This window comes from Oncorhynchus masou, chromosome 1 (genome assembly GCF_036934945.1).
Source record: "Oncorhynchus masou masou isolate Uvic2021 chromosome 1, UVic_Omas_1.1, whole genome shotgun sequence".
Lineage (NCBI taxonomy): Eukaryota > Metazoa > Chordata > Actinopteri > Salmoniformes > Salmonidae > Oncorhynchus > Oncorhynchus masou.
The window spans coordinates 48821934-48843067 of record NC_088212.1 but is presented as its reverse complement, the minus strand read 5'-3'; the positions used below and the strand labels follow the sequence as shown (position 1 = coordinate 48843067).

General features: G+C 42.9%; 1 protein-coding gene across 2 annotated transcripts; it reads right to left on the bottom strand.

Moving 5' to 3' along the window:
• Window positions 1-271: 271 nt before the first annotated feature.
• il12b2 (interleukin 12B 2) lies at window positions 272-7852 on the bottom strand. 2 transcript variants are annotated; one of them, XM_064987561.1, is made up of 8 exons: window positions 7611-7850; window positions 3858-3939; window positions 3419-3655; window positions 3095-3197; window positions 2545-2735; window positions 2059-2207; window positions 1730-1840; window positions 272-483 (listed from the first exon to the last, which is right to left on the bottom strand). In XM_064987561.1, exons 2-8 carry the CDS (start codon window positions 3937-3939, stop codon window positions 352-354), a joined length of 1005 nt encoding a protein of 334 aa, XP_064843633.1. In that variant the 5' UTR covers window positions 7611-7850; the 3' UTR covers window positions 272-351. The 2 variants fall into 2 exon arrangements, with proteins under 2 accessions (XP_064843633.1, XP_064843700.1); XM_064987628.1 differs by lacking the exon at window positions 3858-3939 and having other exon boundaries at window positions 7611-7852.
• Between the last annotated feature and the right edge of the window lie 13282 nt (window positions 7853-21134).

The following is a 21134-nucleotide window of genomic DNA, read 5'->3' as shown; positions in this document are numbered from 1 at the left end:
GTACACCAAGACAGTGGCAGGTGTCCATTTTGTTTTGGTTTGAACTACAGATTGCCCCTTTTAACAACCTGTATGTGTTGATGCATTGATGTTGTGATCTAATTTACACAGTAGATAAAAAGTAATTTCTGGTCACATTCATCAGATTAGCATTTTCATCTGAAATTTGCAGGAGTAAAACCATGTCTGCATGAGGACCATCCACTCTATAGATAAACTACATTGATATAGAAAGTCCATAATCATCACTACTTTTTAGGAACATGTTGAATATTACATTTTATTGACATATTTAACTGTCTAGATCCCATAAACACATATTGATACGACAATAGAGACGCACGATGTCCGTTATTCATTAGCAGTGAATGCAGATCTTGACTTAGTCTTGGTCCTCTTCTTTTCTCCAGTCTTGCAGCAGATGCTATCTTTTCCTTTGCGTTTCTCTTTGCATTTCTCCTCCTTTTTGCCTCCCGTAACCACCTGTAATAAGTTAAATGGTAGAGTGTTTCCTATCCATAAGCCAACCAGATGGTTATTTTGTTTGGGCACCTCATTCAAGAAACAAAACAAAGATCACTTACTCTACAAAACTTGTAGGAAATATTTCACCTGATGTGTGTGTCTGTGCGAGTGTTTTGTGCGTGCGGCAGAGGAGGATGGTGGGGGAAGAATATAGCAGGATGGACTCAATGTAATGGCTGGAATGGAATGAATGGAAAGGTATCAAACACATTGACTTGTGTTTTATACCAATTCATCCTGCTATTACTCTGGCCACTAGCACCTCTGTGTGTGTGTGTGTGTGTGTGTGTGTGTGTGTGTGTGTGTGTGTGTGTGTGTGTGTGTGTGTGTGTGTGTGTGTGTGTGTGTGTGTGTGTGTGTGTGTGTGTGTGTGTGTGTGTGTGTGTGTGTGTGTGTGTGTGTGTGTGTGTGTGTGTGTGTGTGTGTGTGTGTGTGTGTGTTTCTTGGTCTAACAGGATGTGATGGAATAAGTGTGAATAGGCTGCCCTTCACATTGAGCCACAGTACACAACACATTAGCCCAGAAATTACTCAGATGCTATGTAGCAGTGTCTATGTAGCAGGCTTATCCATGAGACTAGTGTAAAATGTTTTGTGGTTAAATTATATAGAGTATTTTTGCTTTCTTCCATTTCTTAATTACTATACAATCATCAAGTTCACCTTTAATATGTTACAATAATACCAAACATCAACAAAAACACATATACTGTATGTACACCTCCCAACACATATATATACGTAGTATACAGTATACAAACAAGGAAACAGAAGTATGAGGCAGGAAACTCACAGCTCTTTTAATAGCAATAGTTGTGACGTACAAAGAGACAGAGCCAAAACATCAGCCTACACAGAAAAACCACCACAAAGATATATTGATAAAGGGACAGATAGCACATCACACACTTGTACACTGTAGGGTTGTAATGGTGCTCAGGATAGAGGTTGTTGTTAACCCTTTTGTAGCTTTCTTCAGATAGTTATTATGAAATAGATAAGTATATAATTCAATAAATATGTCAATAGTTACCATTTTGCAGATTTACATATATGTTAGAAGGCACTAGTCTATGATAACCAGTGCCTGAAGAAATAATGGTAGCTTACGTTGGAGGGCGATAGTAGAAATTAAGTGATACTGTAAAAAGCATCTGCTAAATGTCATATATTATTCTATTATTATTATATCTTAGTTGGTTACATTTTTCCAGGGGGTCCACTGGCTCCAGGGGGAAGGGACAAGGGGGTCTCTGGAGCGGGCCCTCAGCTTACTGACCCCTCTCGGTATGAGAGGATTCATAGAGTGCTCCTCCTAGAGAGAGTAAGGCAAAGGAGAGAGAGTTATGGTTTCATTCCAAAATTCCAGTGTGTCAATGTGTGCATAAGCTTGCATGTGTGTGTGTGTGTGTGTGTGTGTGTGTGTGTGTGTGTGTGTGTGTGTGTGTGTGTGTGTGTGTGTGTGTGTGTGTGTGTGTGTGTGTGTGTGTGTGTGTGTGTGTGTGTGTGTGTGTGTGTGTGTGTGTGTTGTACCTTTCCGTTGTCTTTAAAAATGTATCCTATCTGGTGCTCCAGAGGGAAGTAGCTGGGCGGACAGTTCCAGGTGGCTGGCGGTTCTACTTTCACCTTCAATCTCTGATCCATCATCTGGCACTTCATCCCTGCAGGACTGTCTGGCTGGACTGTGGACATGTATATAATAGGCAGGGGTATATTTATTAGTGCACAATGCAGCAAAAAGGTTGCCCCGAAGCGAAACATTTTTCATTGGAAAAACAAAAACAAGCATATAGGACAAATTCACGTAGATTTCAGGTCCATTTGCTTCCGTTAGCTTCCTTGTGAATTCAACGTTGTTACATAGACCTGTGATACTTGTTTTTGGTTTGCGTAATCACACATAACATTCTTACACACATGAGATTTGCAAACAAACGGAAGCCTTTCCTTACTCTGGAAAGAAGTACCATGGAAGTACATGGTTTTAATACCACCTGTTACGTAGGTGGATACACTCACCAATGTCGTGTAGGTAGAACCTCTTAGTCTTCCTGAGGTACTCCTGCCTGGTGATGGCCTCAACAGTGACCACTAGGGGAGCGGCCTCCTCAGTGTAGGGTGAAAGTGAATGTGTCAGTTCAAACTCCAACCCTCCATCTTGGAGGCTGGTCGTTGGGTACACCCAGGTGCAAGATTCCTGGCTGTCAGTACTGGAGACACATATAGAGGTAGAGTTTTAATTTGAGGGAGTTTGCTACAGCAGGAAAATAATCCTGCAGCAACAGGAAATGTGAATTGTTATGTGGATTCTAATTAATGGACATTTTAATTTCAAAGTGGAAATTACAAACTTTAGAAGCCTTGTTAAAACTAATAGACTTTAAGTTTGAAATTCTCAGCAACAAAAGAGTGCTCAAATTAATATCCTACATCTGTACAGGGCACATCAGATTAAATAAGAATGTCTGTCTGTGTCTGAATAAAAACGATGAAAAAGGCTACGTTTGTATGTGTGTGTGTGTGTGTGTGTGTGTGTGTGTGTGTATGCGTGTGTGTATGTGTTACTTACCAGTCAAGGCCCAGCCCAAGACGGACAGCTGTGAATTCACTGTGGGTCCAGCTACAGTTAAAGGTGCAGCCATAAGACTTGGCCCGACAGCTGATTAAATAATCTACAGAGAGAGGCAGAGCATACACACACATACATACACACACACACATAGACACACACACACACACACACACACACACACACACACACACACACACACACACACACACACACACACACACACACACACACACACACACACACACATACAAACATGAACAACCAGACATGTGGTAGAGACATGTGGGCAATAAACTCTCTCTCTGTCACAAACACACACACCATCCTGATCCTCTGGGACCTTCAGTTCCTGCAGTAGATAGATGGATCCTAGTTTCTTGTCTCCATCCCAGCAGCTGTATTCTCCATACCAGTCCACCTCAATCAGTATCAGATTACGGCCTTGGACCTGAGTTTTGCCGAAATCCTCAGTCTCTCCCTCGTACTTCCACGTCATAGCTCCAGAGAATGCCGTGGGACATGTCAGATTCACCAAACTGTCCCCCTTATCAACCATGTCTACAGGGGCGCACGCACGCACACACACACACACGCACGCACGCACACACACACTTCAATTAGATCCACAATGGCTTCAATTAGATCCACAATAAAACACGGAGAGTACAGTATACATAAAGAGATACAGGCAGAAGCCATTGAAACTTACAATCAGGAACACACACAGCTCAGAGATAAAGAGAGAAACACACACACTCACAGAGTTCATGGAAGGAGGTGAGACCATTCACTTTCGGTAGAATAACACAGAGGAGCATGATGAGCCATGGTACTACAGTCATCTGGAGAGGAAAGAAAGTACAGGGGAGAGAGAAAGTCACACCGTATACAGGAGTAGGGTGAAGATGACCGTAGAGATACTAATCTGGAGAGTAAGCCGACCACAGATCAGTTTACTGTTTCACCCTAATGGTTAGGAATAGGACTTCTGGAGAGAAAGCAGACTATAGATCTGTGCCTATGGGAAGCCTTTAGCTGGAGTTACCTGGATTTCTCCTATTCAAATCATAATTATATTGCAAACTATTTTTATTTTTTTATCTTTATTTAACTAGGCAAGTCAGTTAAGAACAAATTCTTATTTTCAATGATGGCCTAGGAACAGTGGGTTAACTGCCTGTTCAGGGGCAGAACAACAGATTTGAACTTGCAACCTTCCGGTTACTAGTCCAACACTCTAACCACTAGGCTACCCTAGCCAGTACCTAATCCGAACTTGTTTTTTGGGGAATTCATTAAAGCAATTTGCTCCACTTGGCCGACATATGGCATTATTTATACCAGTTACTCAATGTGATTAAATATTGGAAGGAAGTACAAGAAACTTTATTGTTACAGCATTATAATTCTTAAGTAAATAATAGCTAACAAACAGGACTGACTACGCAGGACTGTAAAATAAAACATAGGCATATCTATATTAACCCTGTGAGATAATATAGATTGGATAATGTTTAGCCAGGTCCATAATTATGGATGATGAGCTGAGACTGTATAAAGATGAGCAAAAATGATTTTATGAAATAAATAATACAAATACTGAGCTATGTTGTATGCTCAAAAAATTAAATGGTAAATGATGTTATTATACTAATACAATTGCTCAAAGAAATACATTTTGTTTAACAAGTAATAAAGAATATCTAAAAAAGATAGGAGTCAAAATTATTGGCATCGCTGTATTCAATTCTCTAGCCCACTCCCCTTGTGAGGATAACATTCTAAAATGTTTTATGAGCTTGGAGAACACATTGAGGCGGCAGGTGTCCTAGTGGTTAGAGTGTTGGACTTGTAACTGAAAGGTTGCAAGATTGAATCCCCGAGCTGACAAGGTAAAAATCAGATGTTCTGCCCCTGAACAAGGCAGTTAATCCACTGTTCCTAGGCTGTCATTGAAAATAAGAATTTGTTCTTAAAACTTCTTAGGGCTAAGACCCCTTTTTTCTCCACTTCCTGTCTGAATGACATGCCCAAAGTAAACTGCCTGTTGCTCAGGCCCTGAAGCATATAATTGGTACCATTGGAAAGAAAACACTTTGAAGTTTGTAGAAATGTTAAAATATTATAGGAGAATATTACACAATAGATATGGTAGGAGAAAATTCAACCTGAATATTTTTTGAGAGAGACCATCCTCTTACAATGGCAAGTAATAAGGGCATACTGAAAATTAGCTCCGTGGATGCTATTCCTATGGCTTCCACAAGGTGTCAGCAGTTTTAGTAGGACGCAGTCTGGAAATTTGTGTTTGTGCGTGCCTTGAAGACAGGACCTGCTAAAATCGGTTTCCTATTGAACATACTTCTTTCTGTAAGAAATTATAGTTTGACTACATTTTAGGGTATCTGAGGAGTAAATATAAACGTATTTTGACTTGTTGAAACAAAGTTTAGGGGTAGATTTTTGGATTCCTTTCTCTGTAAGTTGAATGAGTGGATTACTCAAATCGATGGCGCCAACTAAACAGACTTTTTGGGATATAAAGAAGGATTTTATCTCACAAAACAACACTACATGTTATAGCTGGGACCCTTTGGATGACAAATCAGAGGAAGATTTTCAAAAGGTAAGTGAATATTTAATCGCTATTTGTGAATTTGCCGGTGGAGAAAATATTTAGACGTGGGGCGATGTCCTCAAACAATCGCATGGCATGTTTTCGCTGTAATAGATACTGTAAATTGGACAGTGTAGTTAGATTAACAATCATTTAAGCTTTCAACCGATATAAGACACTTGTGTGTACCTAAATGTTTAATATCCATAATTTTTATGATTATTTATTTGAATTGCGCGCCCTCCAGTTTCACCGGAAGTTGTCCCGGTAGCGGGATGCCTAGCCCCATTAACTGACTTGCTTAGTTAAATTAAGGTAAAAAATATATAATTCATTGGAAGGGATCTTAGACCATTCCTCCATATAGAAACTTTCCAGATCCTTGATATAATTTGTCTGCTCTTATGGACTGCCCCCTTCTACTTTCAAACCACAGGTTATCAATGAGGTTCAAGTCCAGAGACTGAGATGGCCATTACAAAAAGTTGATTTTGTGGTCAATTAACCATTTCTCTGCGGATTGTGATTATAGCTTGGGGTTATTTTCTTGCTGGAAAATCCACTTGGCAACCAGGTTTTTGGCAAAAATGTCCTGGTACTTGGTAAAGTTCATGATGCCGTTGACCCTAATATGTGGAAGTAAAATAGCACCTTAACATCAAAGATCCACCAGCTTATTTTACAGTTGGTATGAGGTACTTTTCTGCATATGCTTCCATTTTTCGACTCCAAATCCACCGCTGGTGTGCATGGCTGTGTGCAAGGATGAGCACTTTTTTCATGTCATCTATAGCTCAGTATTTGTATTACTTATTTTATGCAGTCTTTTTTGTTCATCTTTAAATTGTGGACCTGACTGTAGCCATTCGCTGAAAAACATTACACACCCAGACTCCAGAAAGAGGTAGAGCAGGCAAACTCTGATATAAAGTTTGAATTAGGAACCTTGGATAATGCTCTCAAATATAATAGATCATCATACAAACATACACTGAATATACCAAACATTAGAAACACCTTCCCTGTGGAACACTTTAGACACCTTGTAGAGTCCATGCCCAGACGAATTGAGGATGTTTCAATATTAATAGTATTGAAAACATCCTCAATTCGTCGGGGCATGGACTCTACAAGGTGTCAAAAGCGTTCCACGGGGATGCTGGCCCATGTTGACTCCAATGCTTCCCAATGTTGTGTCAAGTTGGCTGGATGTCCTCTGGGTGGTGGACCAGTATTGATACACATGGGAAACTGTTCAGCATGAAAAACCCAGCAGCGTTGCAGTTTTTGACACAAACCAGTACCCTGGCACCTACTACCATACCCCGTTCAAAGGCACTTACATTTTTGTGTTGCCCATTCACCCTCTGAATAGCACACATACACAATCCATGTCTCAGTTGTCTCAAGGCTTCTTTAACCTGTCTCCTCCCCTTCATGTTCACTGATTGAAGTGAATTTAACAAGTGACATCAATAAGGAATCTTAGCTTTCATCTGCATTCACCTGGTTAGTCTATATCATGGACAGAGCAGGTGTTCCCAATGATTGTATACTCAGTGTATAAAATATATCACTTTGTGATATAATCGTTGGGTAGGATTTAGCCTGCTGAAGGTTTGCACCATGTCAAAAGTTTGTAGCTGCTTTTTTCCTAAATGGGAATTAAAGCCAAATTTAACACAGAATATAGAATTTCAATTAAAAGTTAAATGCAAACTACAGTACGTCCTGCCATAGCCTTTGATGAGCCTACATGAACACAGAAAATTAGCTATTCATTGAATGCAAAAAAATATTTACTGAAACGTAATAACCTATGTTTTCAGTTCTAATTAATACATTTCCCATTGAATTGGTTCACTGCCCATAAGTATGCTCAAGTCTTGCGCTTACCGTTATGCTGAAGTTGCGCTGGTCACGTTGATAAATTGTTGGCAGTCTGCTCGGTCAAGCTTGTAACAAAAGAGTCAACTTCTCTAATTTTCTGAAAGTCCTTCTGTTTTATATGTTTGGCTACTGTGTGCTATTCAGCCTCTGCCCACACATCTTTGCCACGGACTTTTGGAAGATTAGAGGGTGGGTGGGGATTTGGGGGAGGATGAAGTTGGGTGCAATTCATAAGTAAACTATTAGTACTAGTAGAACCGTGTGTGGATGTGTGTGTGGGTATGTGTTGGTTTGTGTGTACGTACACATGCACCACAGTTCCATCTGAGATTAGGATCTTTAATGGTGTGACGTGTGAGGGAGTTGTAGCGATGGTCGTCAACAAAATATTTTCAGAAGAAAACCCTCCAGTTTGGGGCACTCCCTACACCCACCCCATACTCCCCTCTATCATACAGCAATGTAATCTCTCCTTTCTTTTTTATGACCAATATATCTTTTTTTTGTTCCTTTTTTGGTCAGGGATACAGCAGGTACAATATTCATATTCACATCAGATAATATTTACATATATTATTCAATTTTCCATTAAATATTTTCTATATCTGTTTCACCTGACCTTCTTTCATTTTCTCTTCTTTAGCATTCAACACTTGTGTCATACATAGATTAATTTGCAAGTCAAACTAGTTTTTGAGGAAACATGTCCACATGAGGCTTTTTATCTTTTATCTCTCACAGTACAGTTTCTGTCTCAATGAGGTTTATTTTAGATGGGTGGAACTAGAGAACTAACTACTGACCCCAAACACAAACACACACACACACACACACACACACACACACACACACACACACACACACACACACACACACACACACACACACACACACACACACACACACACACACACACACACACACACACACACATTAAATCATCATTCACATTTTCAATGTCTATGGGTCTTTTGTTCAGAGAGAACTCCACACGTCCCACTATGACATTATATTTTTATACGTTCATAGTTTGTGTGTGTGTGTGTGTGTGTGTGTGTGTGTGTGTGTGTGTGTGTGTGTGTGTGTGTGTGTGTGTGTGTGTGTGTGTGTGTGTGTGTGTGTGTGTGTGTGTGTGTGTGTGTGTGTGCACTTTCACCACAGTTCCATCTGAGATTAGATCTTTAAAGTTGTGACGCGTGAGGGTGTTGTAGTGATTCTCGTCAATCAAATATTTTTAGAGGAAAACCCTCCGGTTTGGGGCACGATGTGCACACAAGGCCTGCGCCAAAATGAATCAGTTGGATGGGCATTTGATTTGCATAGTATTTTTCACAGGACCTCCACATTTTTTTAACAGGTTTTATAGTGAAGACATGTAAAAATGCCTTTTAATGCGGCATGAACACAACCGGTCATGTTTTCATCTGATTGTGAAACAAATCGCTTCATAAGTGGTGCATGAGTTTCAAGTTAAAACCTCTTGCAGCTCCCCCCCTACTTTGTGCAATTTCCGCCTGAAGACATACCCAGATCTAACAGCCTGTAGCTCAGGCACAGAACCAAGGATATGCATATTCTTGGTACCATTTGAAAGAAAATACTCTGAAGTTTGTGTAAATGTGAATTGAATGTAGGAGAATAACACACAATAGATCTGGTTTAGATAAAACAATTTTAAAAAACGTGTTTCTTTTTTTATTTTTGTATCATCATCTTTAAAATGAACAAGATAAAACAAACATTCAGATAGGATGATGGGGACAATTTGTCAGGATTTGGCCAGGGTTGTTCCGGGTTTTGGTCACTAGATGCCCCCATTGTGCTTTTTGACCTTATGTTTTTTCCCTTGTTCCCCATTATTATTTGCACCTGTGCCTCGTTTTCCCCTGATTGTATTTAAACCCTTAGTTTCCCTCAGTTCTGTGCTCTGTGTTTGTATGTTAGCACCCAGCCCTAGTGTTCTGTGTATTCTTGTCGATTCCGGTGGATGCTCTTGTGGAGTTCTGTTTTTGTTTTTGAGGATCTCTTAAAGCTTTTTTGTGCTATTCCTACCATCTTTTGGATTTACTATTTTTGTATTGAAGGACTTCTCCTTTTTACTTTATTAAATACACCGTCTTAAGTACTGCTGTGTCTGCCTCATCTTCTGGGTTCTGCTGACTATTCGTGGCTCAGTTGGTTAAGTGACTGTTTCTCACTCCGGAGACCCAGGTTCGTAACCGGGTCCTGACACAATTGTAGTGAATAATATAAGAGGGCAACAGTATTTGTGCAAAGTTTCAGAATGATAACTTCCAAAATGAGTGTGCTTACATGACATTTATTATGAAGTCACCCAGGTGTCCCACAAAAGTAGCCCAAATGTACCCAAGTGGCCAAATTGGTGAAGGTATAGATTTTGAAACAAATAACTATATACAAAATACCAAAATGGTTTTCTAACACCCCCCCCCCAAAAAAAAATGGAGGAAAAAAAAGAAGAAAAAAAATGGGGAAAAAAGTATTATTGATTTAAAAATATATGGAAAAAAATATATATATACATTTACAAAATGTGTAACTATTTACACACTTTCAATATTTGGAAGACCCTCAGTCCTCTATCAAATCAAATCTATTTATATAGACCCAGCCTAAAACCCCAAACAGCAAGCAATGCAGGTGTAGAAGCACGGTGGCTAGGAAAAACTCCCTAGAAAGGCAAAAACCTAGAGAGAAACCTAGAGAGGAACCAGGCTATGCGTGGCCAGTCCTCTTCTGGCTGTGCCAGGTGGAGATCACAGTGGTTGTAGAGGGTGCAACAGGACAGCACCTCAAGAGTAAAAATGAACCGTTTAGGGTTCCATAGCCGAAGGCAGAATAGAACAGAACTGGAACAGCGGCAAGACCAGGTGGACTGGGGACAGCAAAAGGAGTCATTATGCCAGGTAGTCCTGACGCATTGTCCTAGGGCTCAGGTCCTCCAAGAGAGAGAAAGAGAGAATTAGAGAGAGCATACTTAAATTCACACAGGACACCGGATAAGACTCCCATTCGGAGTCAGTGTCACTGTGAAATAAAATGTTCAGTTAGAATAGTTTCACATATGAGCCCTGTATCAACAGGTATAATAAACAGATATATATAGAGAGTTGAAGGTTGAATATATTAGGTTGAATATATTATTATATTATTATTACCTGCTAGATCTACTGTCTCTTTTATATTATGACATTTCAGCTAGATCTACTGTCTTTATTATATTATGACATTCCAGCTAGATCTACTGTCTTTATTATATTATTATTACCTGCTAGATCTACTGTCTCTTTTATATTATGACATTTCAGCTAGATCTACTGTCTCTATTATATTATGACAGACCAGCTAGATCTATTGTCTTTATTATATTACAACAGACCAGCTGTATCTACTGTCTCCATTTCACTTTGGCCATTGATGTGGTCCTGCCCTCTCCTCAACAGCCTCAAATAGGCTATTTCATGTGGGTTGGGGTGGGGCGGCAGACACACGCATCTCACATTTCATGACATTACATATTTATATATTGCTTCTAAATGAAATAAAAAATCACAAATAATATTTTATATTATTAATTTCAAACAAGGGCATTAGCATGATAAGAACTTACCAGTCCAAAACGCCCGCTCAAAACGTCCTCTCCCGTTCAAAAAATATTCCTCCACAATCGCTAAAGGAAGTGTCCTACAACAATCTCTGTCTCACCTTCCCAATCAATTTTTTTCAAAAAATGTGTGTAAATCTGTATATCTAGACTTAGATTTAGCTTTCCCTGACTTTATCGCCATAATGATTGATATATAAACAGCTGAATCTGCGCAATCACCAAACAATGCGTGCGTAATATGCGTAGCTTCTTCCTGTATGAAACATCAATAGCGAATGACTCACTTTACGCTGAAGCTTACTACATGGGTTGGTCTTGCAACACATAAACATGGCGTATTGCCGTTTAGCTCATCTCATTGGCTATCTACCCAGCTAGATTTCAAGACGATCAGTGGTCATTGGGTTAAAGGACAGTCAATCAACGAAACAGCGGGCAAATCATTGGTGCACAATGATGTCATGACTTGTTGTCTTCAAATCGGTTTCTTTCAGTCAATACGTCCCCCGAAATGGCCCATCAGGTTTGATTGTGTTACAAACAAACCAGTTGATTGCAATGAAACCAAACATGACTGGAAAAGTCACGTTCTGTGTGGGTTATTTACCTGGAATGTGTCGTTGAAAATGGAATGAGACGGAATTCACGACACAAGCGGTTCACAAGCGGTTCGTATTAGGCTATAAAATGAGCATTGGAATTGCAAACAGATGAAGATCTATTTATTTATGTATTTATAACTATTTATTTTAATGCAGTTTGTGATTATGTTACGCCTGTGCTGGTTAAAATCTTGTTGTTTTTTATGGGGCTCTATGCTCAGATAATCGCATCGTATTCTTTCGCAGTAAATCCTTTTTTAAATCTGACAACGCAGTTGGATTAGCAAGATTCTAGGCTTTCAATACATGTGATACTAGTATTTTCATGAATGTTTAATATGACTATTTACAGTGCCTTGCGAAAGTATTCGGCCCCCTTGAACTTTGCGACCTTTTGCCACATTTCAGGCTTCAAACATAAAGATATAAAACTGTTTTTTTTGTGAAGAATCAACAACAAGTGGGACACAATCATGAAGTGGAATGACATTTATTGGATATTTCAAACTTTTTTAACAAATCAAAAACTGAAAAATTGGGCGTGCAAAATTATTCAGCCCCTTTACTTTCAGTACAGCAAACTCTCTCCAGAAGTTGAGTGAGGATCTCTCAATGATCCAATTTTGACCTAAATGACTAATGATGATAAATACAATCCACCTGTGTGTAATCAAGTCTCCGTATAAATGCACCTGCACTGTGATAGTCTCAGAGGTCCGTTAAAAGCGCAGAGAGCATCATGAAGAACAAGGAACACACCAGGCAGGTCCGAGATACTGTTGTGAAGACCACTGCAAATCTACCAAGACCTAGCCGTCCCTCTAAACTTTCAGCTCATACAAGGAGAAGACTGATCAGAGATGCAGCCAAGAGGCCCTTGATCACTCTGGATGAACTGCAGAGATCTACAGCTGAGGTGGGAGACTCTGTCCATAGGACAACAATCAGTCGTATATTGCACAAATCTGGCCTTTATGGAAGAGTGGCAAGAAGAAAGCCATTTCTTAAAGTGATCCATAAAAAGTATCATTTAAAGTTTGCCACAAGCCACCTGGGAGACACACCAAACATGTGGAAGAAGGTGCTCTGGTCAGATGAATCCAAAATTGAACTTTTTGGCAACAATGCAAAACGTTATGTTTGGCGTAAAAGCAACACAGCTCATCACCCTGAACACACCATACCCAATGTCAAACATGGTGGTGGCAGCATCATGGTTTGGGCATGCTTTTCTTCAGCAGGGACAGGGAAGATGGCTAAAATTTATGGGAAGATGGATGGAGCCAAATACAGGACCATTCTGGAAGAAAACCTGATGGATTCTGCAAAAGACCTGAGACTGGGACGGAGATTTGTCTTCCAACAAGACAATGATCCAAAACATAAAGCAAAATCTACAATGGAATGGTTCAAAAATAAACATATCCAGGTGTTAGAATGGCCAAGTCAAAGTCCAGACCTGAATCCAATCGAGAATCTGTGGAAAGAACTGAAAACTGCTGTTCACAAATGCTCTCCATCCAACCTCACTGAGCTCGAGCTGTTTTGCAAGGAGGAATGGGAAAAAATTTCAGTCTCTCGATGTGCAAAACTGATAGAGACATACCCCAAGCGACTTACAGCTGTAATTGCAGCAAAAGGTGGCGCGACAAAGTATTAACTTAAGGGGGCTGAATAATTTTGAACGCCCAATTTTTCAGTTTTTGATTTGTTAAAAAAGTTTGAAATATGTAATAAATGTCGTTCCACTTCATGATTGTGTCCCACTTGTTGTTGATTCTTCACAAAAAAATACAGTTTTATATCTTTATGTTTGAAGCCTGAAATGTGGCAAAAGGTGGCAAAGTTCAAGGGGGCCGAATACTTTCGCAAGGCACTGTATGTAGCGATCACCGTATGTTGTGGAATTTCAGCCCGCTAGCGGGTTCCATGCGCAGAGAGGTAAAGACACAAACAGCTTATAAATGGTAGGCAATTAAGGTCACAGTTATGAAAACTTAGGACACTGAAGAGGCCTTTCTACTGACTCTGAAAAACACCAAAAGAAAGATGCCCAGGGTCCCTGCTCATCTGTGTGAACGTGCCTTAGGCATGCTGCAAGAAGGCACGAGGACTGCAGATGTGGCCAGGGCAATAAATTGCAATGTGAGATGCCTACGACAGTGCTACAGGGAGACGGGAAGGACAGCAGGTCATCCTCGCAGTGGCAGACCACATGTAACAAGACCTGCACAGGATCGGTGCATCCGAACCTCAGACCTGCGGGACAGGCACAGGATGGAATCAACAACTGCCCGAGTTACACCAGGAACAAACAATCCATCAGAGCTCAGACTCTCCGCTGAGAGAGGTTGGACTGAGGGCATGTAGGCCTGTTGTAAGGCAGGTCCTCACCAGACATCACTGGCAACAACGTTGAATATGGGCACAAACCCACCATCGCTAGACCAGACAGGACTTTTTATTTATCTAACCAGGTAGGCAAGTTCTCATTTTCAACTGCGACCTGGCCAAGAAAAAGCAAAGCAGTGCGATACAAACAACAACACAGAGTTATATATGGAATAAACAAACATACAGTCAATAATAGAAAGGTCTATATACAATGCGTGCAAATGAAGTAGGATAAGGGAGGTAGGCAATGAATAGGCCATATTGGTGAGATAATTACAATATAGCAATTAAACACTGGAGTGATATATGTGCAGAAGATGAGTGTGCAGAGGAGCAAAATGAATTAAATAAATAACAGTAGGGGGATGAGGTAGTTGGATGTGCTATTTACTGATGAGCTATATACAGGTGCAGTGTCTGTGAGCTGCTCTGACAGCTGGTGCTTAAAGCTAGTGAGGAAGATATGAGTCTCCAGCTTCAGTGATTTTTGCAGTTCGATCTAGTCATTGGCAGTAGAGAACTGGAAGGAAAGGCGGCCAAACGAGGACTTGGCTTTGGGGGTGACCAGTGAAATATACCTGCTGGAGCACGTGCTATGGGTGGGAACTGCTATGGTGACCAGTGTGTTGAGATAAGGCAGGGCTTTACCTAGCAGAGACTTATAGATAACCTGGTGCCAATGGGTTTGGCGAGGGCCAGCCAATGACAGCATACAGGTCGCAGTGGTGGGTAGTATATGGGGCTTTGGTGACAAAACGGATGGCATTGTGGTAGACTGCATCCAATTTTCTGAGTAGTGTGTTGGAGGCTATTTGGTAAATGACATCGCCGAAGTCAAGAATTGGTACGATAGTCAGTTCTACGAGGGTATGTTTGGCAGCATGAGTGAAGGATGCTTTACTGCGAAATAGTCAAGTCGATTTTAGATTTAATTTTGGATTGGAGATGTGTAATGTGAGTCTGGAAGAAGAGTTTACAGTCTAACCAGACACCTAGGTATTTGTAGTTGTACACATATTCTAAGTCAGAACCGTCCAGAGTAGTGATGCTGAGCGTGGCTGCGGTGCACCCATGACCAGCTCGGAAAACAGATTTGCGTAGCGGAGAAGGTATGGTGGGATTCGAAATGGTCGGTGATCTGTTTGTTAACTTGGCTTTCGAAGACCTTAGAAAGGCAGGGTAGGATAGATATAGGTCTGTAGCAGTTTGGGTCTAGAGTGCCTCCCCCTTTGGTTCCTAACTTCCCTGAAAAGTTGTATATCGCGGGGGCTATTCGATGCTAATGCAGTACGCCATACAATGTTTTTGTGCTGGTCAAGGGCAGTCAGGTCTGGAGTGAACCAGGGGCTATATCTGTTCTGGTTCAACATTTTTGGAATGAGACATGCTTATTTAAGCTGGTGAGAAAAGCCCTTTTAAAGAATAACCAGGCACCATCTACTGATGGAATGAGGTCAGTATCCTTCCAGGATACCCGGGAAAGGTTGATTAGAAAGGCCTGCTCGCTGAAGTGTTTTAGGGAGCGTTTGACAGTGATGAGGGGTGGTCGTTTGACTGCAGAACCATTACGGATGCAGGCAATGTGGCGGTGATCACTGAGATCCTGGTTGAAGAGGGCAGGTTGGTTAGGATGATATCTATGAGGGTGCCCGTGTTTACAGATTTGGGGTTGTACCTGGTAGGTTCATTGATAATTTGTGTGAGATTGAGGGCATAAAGCTTAGAATGTAGGATGGCCAGGGTGTTAAGCATGTCCCAGTTTAGGTTTTGTCTCACAAGCTCTGAAGATAGATGGGGGAAATCAATTCACATATGGTGTCCAGGGCACAGCTGGGGGCAGAAGGTGGTCTATAGCAAGTGGCAACTGTGAGAGACTTGTTTCTAGAAAGGTGGATTTTTAAAAGTAGAAGCTCAAGTTGTTTGAGCACAGACCTGGATTTTAAGACAGAACTCTGCAGGCTATATCTGCAGTACATTGCAACTCTGCCCCCTTTGGCAGTTCTATCTTGTTGGAAAATGTTATAGTTAAGGATGGAAATTTAAGGGTTTTTGGTGGTCTTCCTAAGCCAGAATTCATGCACGGCTAGGACATCCGGGTTGGCAGAGTGTTCTATAAAACAAACTTAGGGAGGAAGCTTCTAATGTTGACATGCATGAAACCAAGGCTTTTACGGTTACAAATGTCAACAAATGAGAGCGCCTGGGAGTGGAGCTAGGCACTGCAGGGTCTGGATTAACCTCTACATCACTAGAGGAACAGAGGAGGAGTAGGATAAGGGTATGGCTAAAGGTTATAAGAACTCGTCGTCTAGTACATTCGGAACAGAGAGTAAAAGGAGCAGGTTTCTGAGAAAGGTAGAATAGATTCAAGGCATAATGTACAGACAAAGGTATGGTAGGATGTGAATACAGTGGAGGTAAGCCTATGCATTGAGTGACGATGAGAGGCAGCTAGCGGGCCAGGGATAGCAATTCAGGCAGCTTGCGGGCCAGGGATAGCAAGCTAGCAGAAGGGCCTTAGAGGGATGCTGCGACGGAAGAAGTCAGTTATAGCCCCCTCGTGCTGTAACGTCGCCAGACCAGTCATCGTGGATCAGCAGGGCTCCGTGTGGTGAAATTGTCCAGGCCAATTGGCAAAGAATTTGTCCGGTGGGCCTGTTAAGCGAGCAGGCCGCGGCTAGCAGGTTAGCAGATGGGCATTTAGGGAACGTTGCGATGGAGGAGCCAGTTGAAAAAAAACCTTGGTTGAAGTACGTCGGTAGTCCAGTCATGATGGGTTGGCGGGGGTCCAAGACAATTGGCAAAACAGGTATTGTAGCCCAAGGAGTGGCTGATGGACCTCTTCGGCTAGCCGGGAGATGGGCTTAGCAAAGGCCAGCTCCAGGCTAGTTGGTTCTTGCATTGGGACAAACACGGTAGCCAGGAGTGGCCACTCGGATAGCAGCTAGCTAGCTGTGATGATCCAGGTGAAAAGGTTCCGAGCTTGCAGTAGGAATCCGGAGATATGTAGAAAGTCCGATTTTCTCTGGTTTGAGTCGCTCTGTGCAGACTGGTGAGAGTTGTCCAGGTTAACGATAGCTGATGACCGTTAGCCGTGGTTAGCTACTAGCAAGTAGCTAGTTAGCTGGCTAGCTTCTGTTGGGGATTCCGGTTCAAAGTAAAGAAAATAGCAGATCCATACCACATTGGGTGAGGCGGATTGCAGGATTGTATGTTGAAGTTGAGGTTAAGAAAAATATAAAAAATATATGCAGAGAAAAAGGATATAAAAATATGTATACACAATTTATACACGGAACACGACAAGACGAGGACAAAAGACTTCTGAATGCTATGCCATCTTCACTGACAAGTCACGGTTTTGTCTCACCAGGCGTTTATCGTTGAAGGAATGAGCGTTACACCGAGGCCTGTACTCTGGAGCGGGATCGATTTGGAGGTGGAGGGTCTTTCATGGTCTGACATGACCCTCCAGCATGACAATGCCACCAGCCATACTGCTCATTCTGTGCGTGATTTCCTGCGAGAGTGTTCTGCCATGGCCAGCGAAGAGCCCGGATCTCAACCCCATTGAGCACATCTGAAACCTGTTGGATTGGAGGGTGGGGGCTAGGGCCATTCCCCCAGAAATGTCCGGAAACTTGCAGGTGTCTTGGTGGAAGTGTGGGGTAACATCTCACAGCAAGAACTGGCAAATCTGGTGCAGTCCATGAGGAGGAGATGCACTGCAGCACTTAATGCAACTGGTGGCCACACCAGATACTGACTCTTACTTTGATTTTGACCCCCCCCCCCCTAGTTCAGGGACACATTATTCAATTTCTGTTATTCACGTGTCTGTGGAACTTTTTCAGTTTATGTCTCAGTTGTTGAATCTTGTTATGGTCATACAAATATTTACACATGTTAAGTTTGCTGAAAATAAACACAGTTGTAACGGGGTTCTTCCTGGGAAGGAGAGGCGGACCAAAATGCAGCATGGTTATAATTCATGGTTCTTTAATAAAGAGACTATACATGAATAAACTACAAAAACAAGAAACGTGAAAACCCGAAACAGTCCCGTGTGGTACAAATACTGACACAGGAGACAATCACCCACAAAACCCAACACCAAACATGCTACCTAAATATGGTTCCCAATCAGAGACAATGACTAACACCTGCCACTGATTGAGAACCATATCAGTCCAAACACAGAAACAGACAAACTAGACACACAACATAGAATGCCACATCTTAGTCCGCCACATTGTCCGCTTCCGTGGCCTCCTAACCACGACAACCCTTCTAAATGACCCCACTGGACTGAGGGGCAGCTCGGGACAGAGGGGCAGCTCGGGACAGAGGGGCAGCTCGGGGCAGAGGGGTAGCTCGGGACAGAGGGGTAGCTCCGTACTGGCTGACGACTCTGGCAGATCCTGGCTGACTGGCGGCTCTGGCAGATCATGGCTGACTGGCGGCACTGGCAGATCCTGGCTGACTGGCGGCATTGGCGGATCCTGGCTGACTGGCGGCACTGGCGGATCCTGGCTGACTGGCGGCACTGGTGGATCCTGGCTGACTGGCGGCACTGGCGGCTCCTGGCTGACTGGCGGCACTGGCGGCTCCTGGCAGACTGGCGGCTTCTGGCAGACTGGCGGCACTGGCGGCTCCTTGCAGACTGGTGGCACTGGCGGCTCAGGACAGAGTGGTGACTCCGGCAGCGCTGGAGAGGAGGAAGGCTCCGGCAGCACTGGACGGCGGAGCTCTGGCGCCTCTGGACTGAGGGCAGATGTTCTGGCAGCGCCGGACAGGCGGGAGACTCCGGCAGCGCTGGAGAGGAGGAAGGATCCGGTAACGCTGGACAGGCGGGAGACTCTGGCAGCGCTGGAGAGGAGGAAGGCTCCGGTAACGCTGGACAAGCGGGAGCACCTGTAGGAATGAGACGGAGAGACAGCCTGGTGCGGGGGACAGCCACCGGAGGGCTGGTGCGTAGAGGTGGTACCGGATAGACCGGACCGTGCAGGCACACTGGAGCTCTTGAGCACCGAGTCTGCCCAACCTTACCTGGTTGAATGCTCCCAGTCGCCCTGCCAGTGCGGCGAGGTGGAATAGCCCGCACTGGGCTATGCAGGCGAACCGGGGACACCATGCGCAAGGCTGGTGCCATGTAAGCCGGCCCAAGGAGACGCACTGGAGACCAGATGCGTAGAGCCGGCTTCATGGCACTTGGCTCGATGCCAACTCTAGCCCGGCCGATACGCGGAGCTGGTATGTACCGCACCGGGCTATGCACCCGCACTGGGGACACCGTGCGCTTCACAGCATAACACGGTGCCTGCCTGGTCTCTCTCACCCTCCGGTAAGCACAGTAAGTTGGCTCAGGTCTCCTACCTGGCTTCGCCATACTCCCTGTGTGCCCCCCCAATACATTTTTGGGGCTGACTCTCGGGCTTCCATCCACGCCGCCGTGCTGCCGCCTCATACCAGCGCCTCTCCGCTTTCGCTGCCTCCAGCTCTTCTTTGGGGCGGCGATAATCTCCTGGCTGTGCCCAGGGTCCTTTACCGTCCAATTCGTCCCCCCATGTCCATTCCTCTTTACAAAAACAAGAAACGTGAAAACCCGAAACAGTCCCGTGTGGTACAAATACTGACACAGGAGAAAATCACCTACAAAACCCAACACCAAACAGGCTACCTAAATATGGTTCCCAATCAGAGACAATGACTAACACCTGCCTCTGATTGAGAACCATATCAGTCCAAACACAGAAACAGACAAACTAGACACACAACATAGAATGCCCACTCAGATCACACCCTGGCCAAACAAAACATAGAAACATACAAAGCAAACTATGGTCAGGGTGTGACAACAGTTGACAGTGAGAGGATGATTCTTTTTTTGCTGAGTTTATATTCAATGTGCGGGACTAAATTGAGGCTATGATTAATAAGAAGTTGGAGCTTTTTTCTGGCACCATTAACAAGGACAACTCACAGGTCTTTCCATACCTTAAGGGAACATTTCGACAATCACCGTATGGTTAGTGAGAAAGTCCCTATTGGAAATGTACGGTCCCTTACTAGACGTCCGAAAACATTTTAGAAATTCGGGGACGGCGTCGGGCCGAGCGGTAGGGCCAGACCTACCGGGAAGTCATCAAATGAACTTTGTCGGACATTCGGTTTTCGTTTAATAAAATAAACAAATTTTAGCCCATTTTTGCGCAATGCCGAAATATCCCACAAGAGGGCATAAGCAATCATATTGCTATTGGACAAAACATCACGAATCACGACGTGCCATATCTCGGAAACCGAAAATATTTCGAAGCCGAAACTTGGTGAGCGTAGGTTTGGCATTATGGGAAGATGGCCCCGAACAAGATGGCGTCTAGGCCTCAACGGTTTTTGAGTTATGGCCATATTTCTGGGATTAAAGGTCCAAAATGAAAATAGAGAAAAGATTTTTTCACTTCACGTCAAAGTCAAGGAGCCTCCGGTGTCAATAAAAAAAATCGGCCATTTATCTATCGTCATTTACGAGAAATCGTACGGTGACCAGATCGTGATGTTCAGATATAGGTGGGGTTTTTTTTTTTCAACGGTTACAGATCCAGTTGCAGGGTGTTCATACGAGTATTTTTAAAATGTGCTGCGGAGCTCTGCGACATTTCTGTGATTTTCTATGATTTTCTGAAATAACACACACTCACTAAACCCTCCGTAAATAACTCAGTTCTTAACGTAAAGACTTAAAACTCAGGATTCTGTAAAGGCATACCCCAATGAGGATATGAGTTTATTTATAGCTTCCTGTGCCAACCGGAAGTGCCATAATTGGCGTCTCAGGGGCTGTTTGGAAGGGTTAAAAAAATCAGATCTGTCCAAAACTTCATATGTGTGATTAGACAACCCCCA

Coding starts and splice junctions, on each gene's coding strand:
- il12b2 (XM_064987561.1), bottom strand. CDS start 3,939: ATGACTGTAGTACCATGGCTCATCATGCTCCTCTGTGTTATTCTACCG. Junction 2,736..3,094: donor CTTGGGCTGGGCCTTGACTG/GTAAGTAACACA, acceptor ATGTGTCTCCAG/TACTGACAGCCAGGAATCTT. Junction 2,208..2,544: donor GTTCTACCTACACGACATTG/GTGAGTGTATCC, acceptor ACATGTCCACAG/TCCAGCCAGACAGTCCTGCA.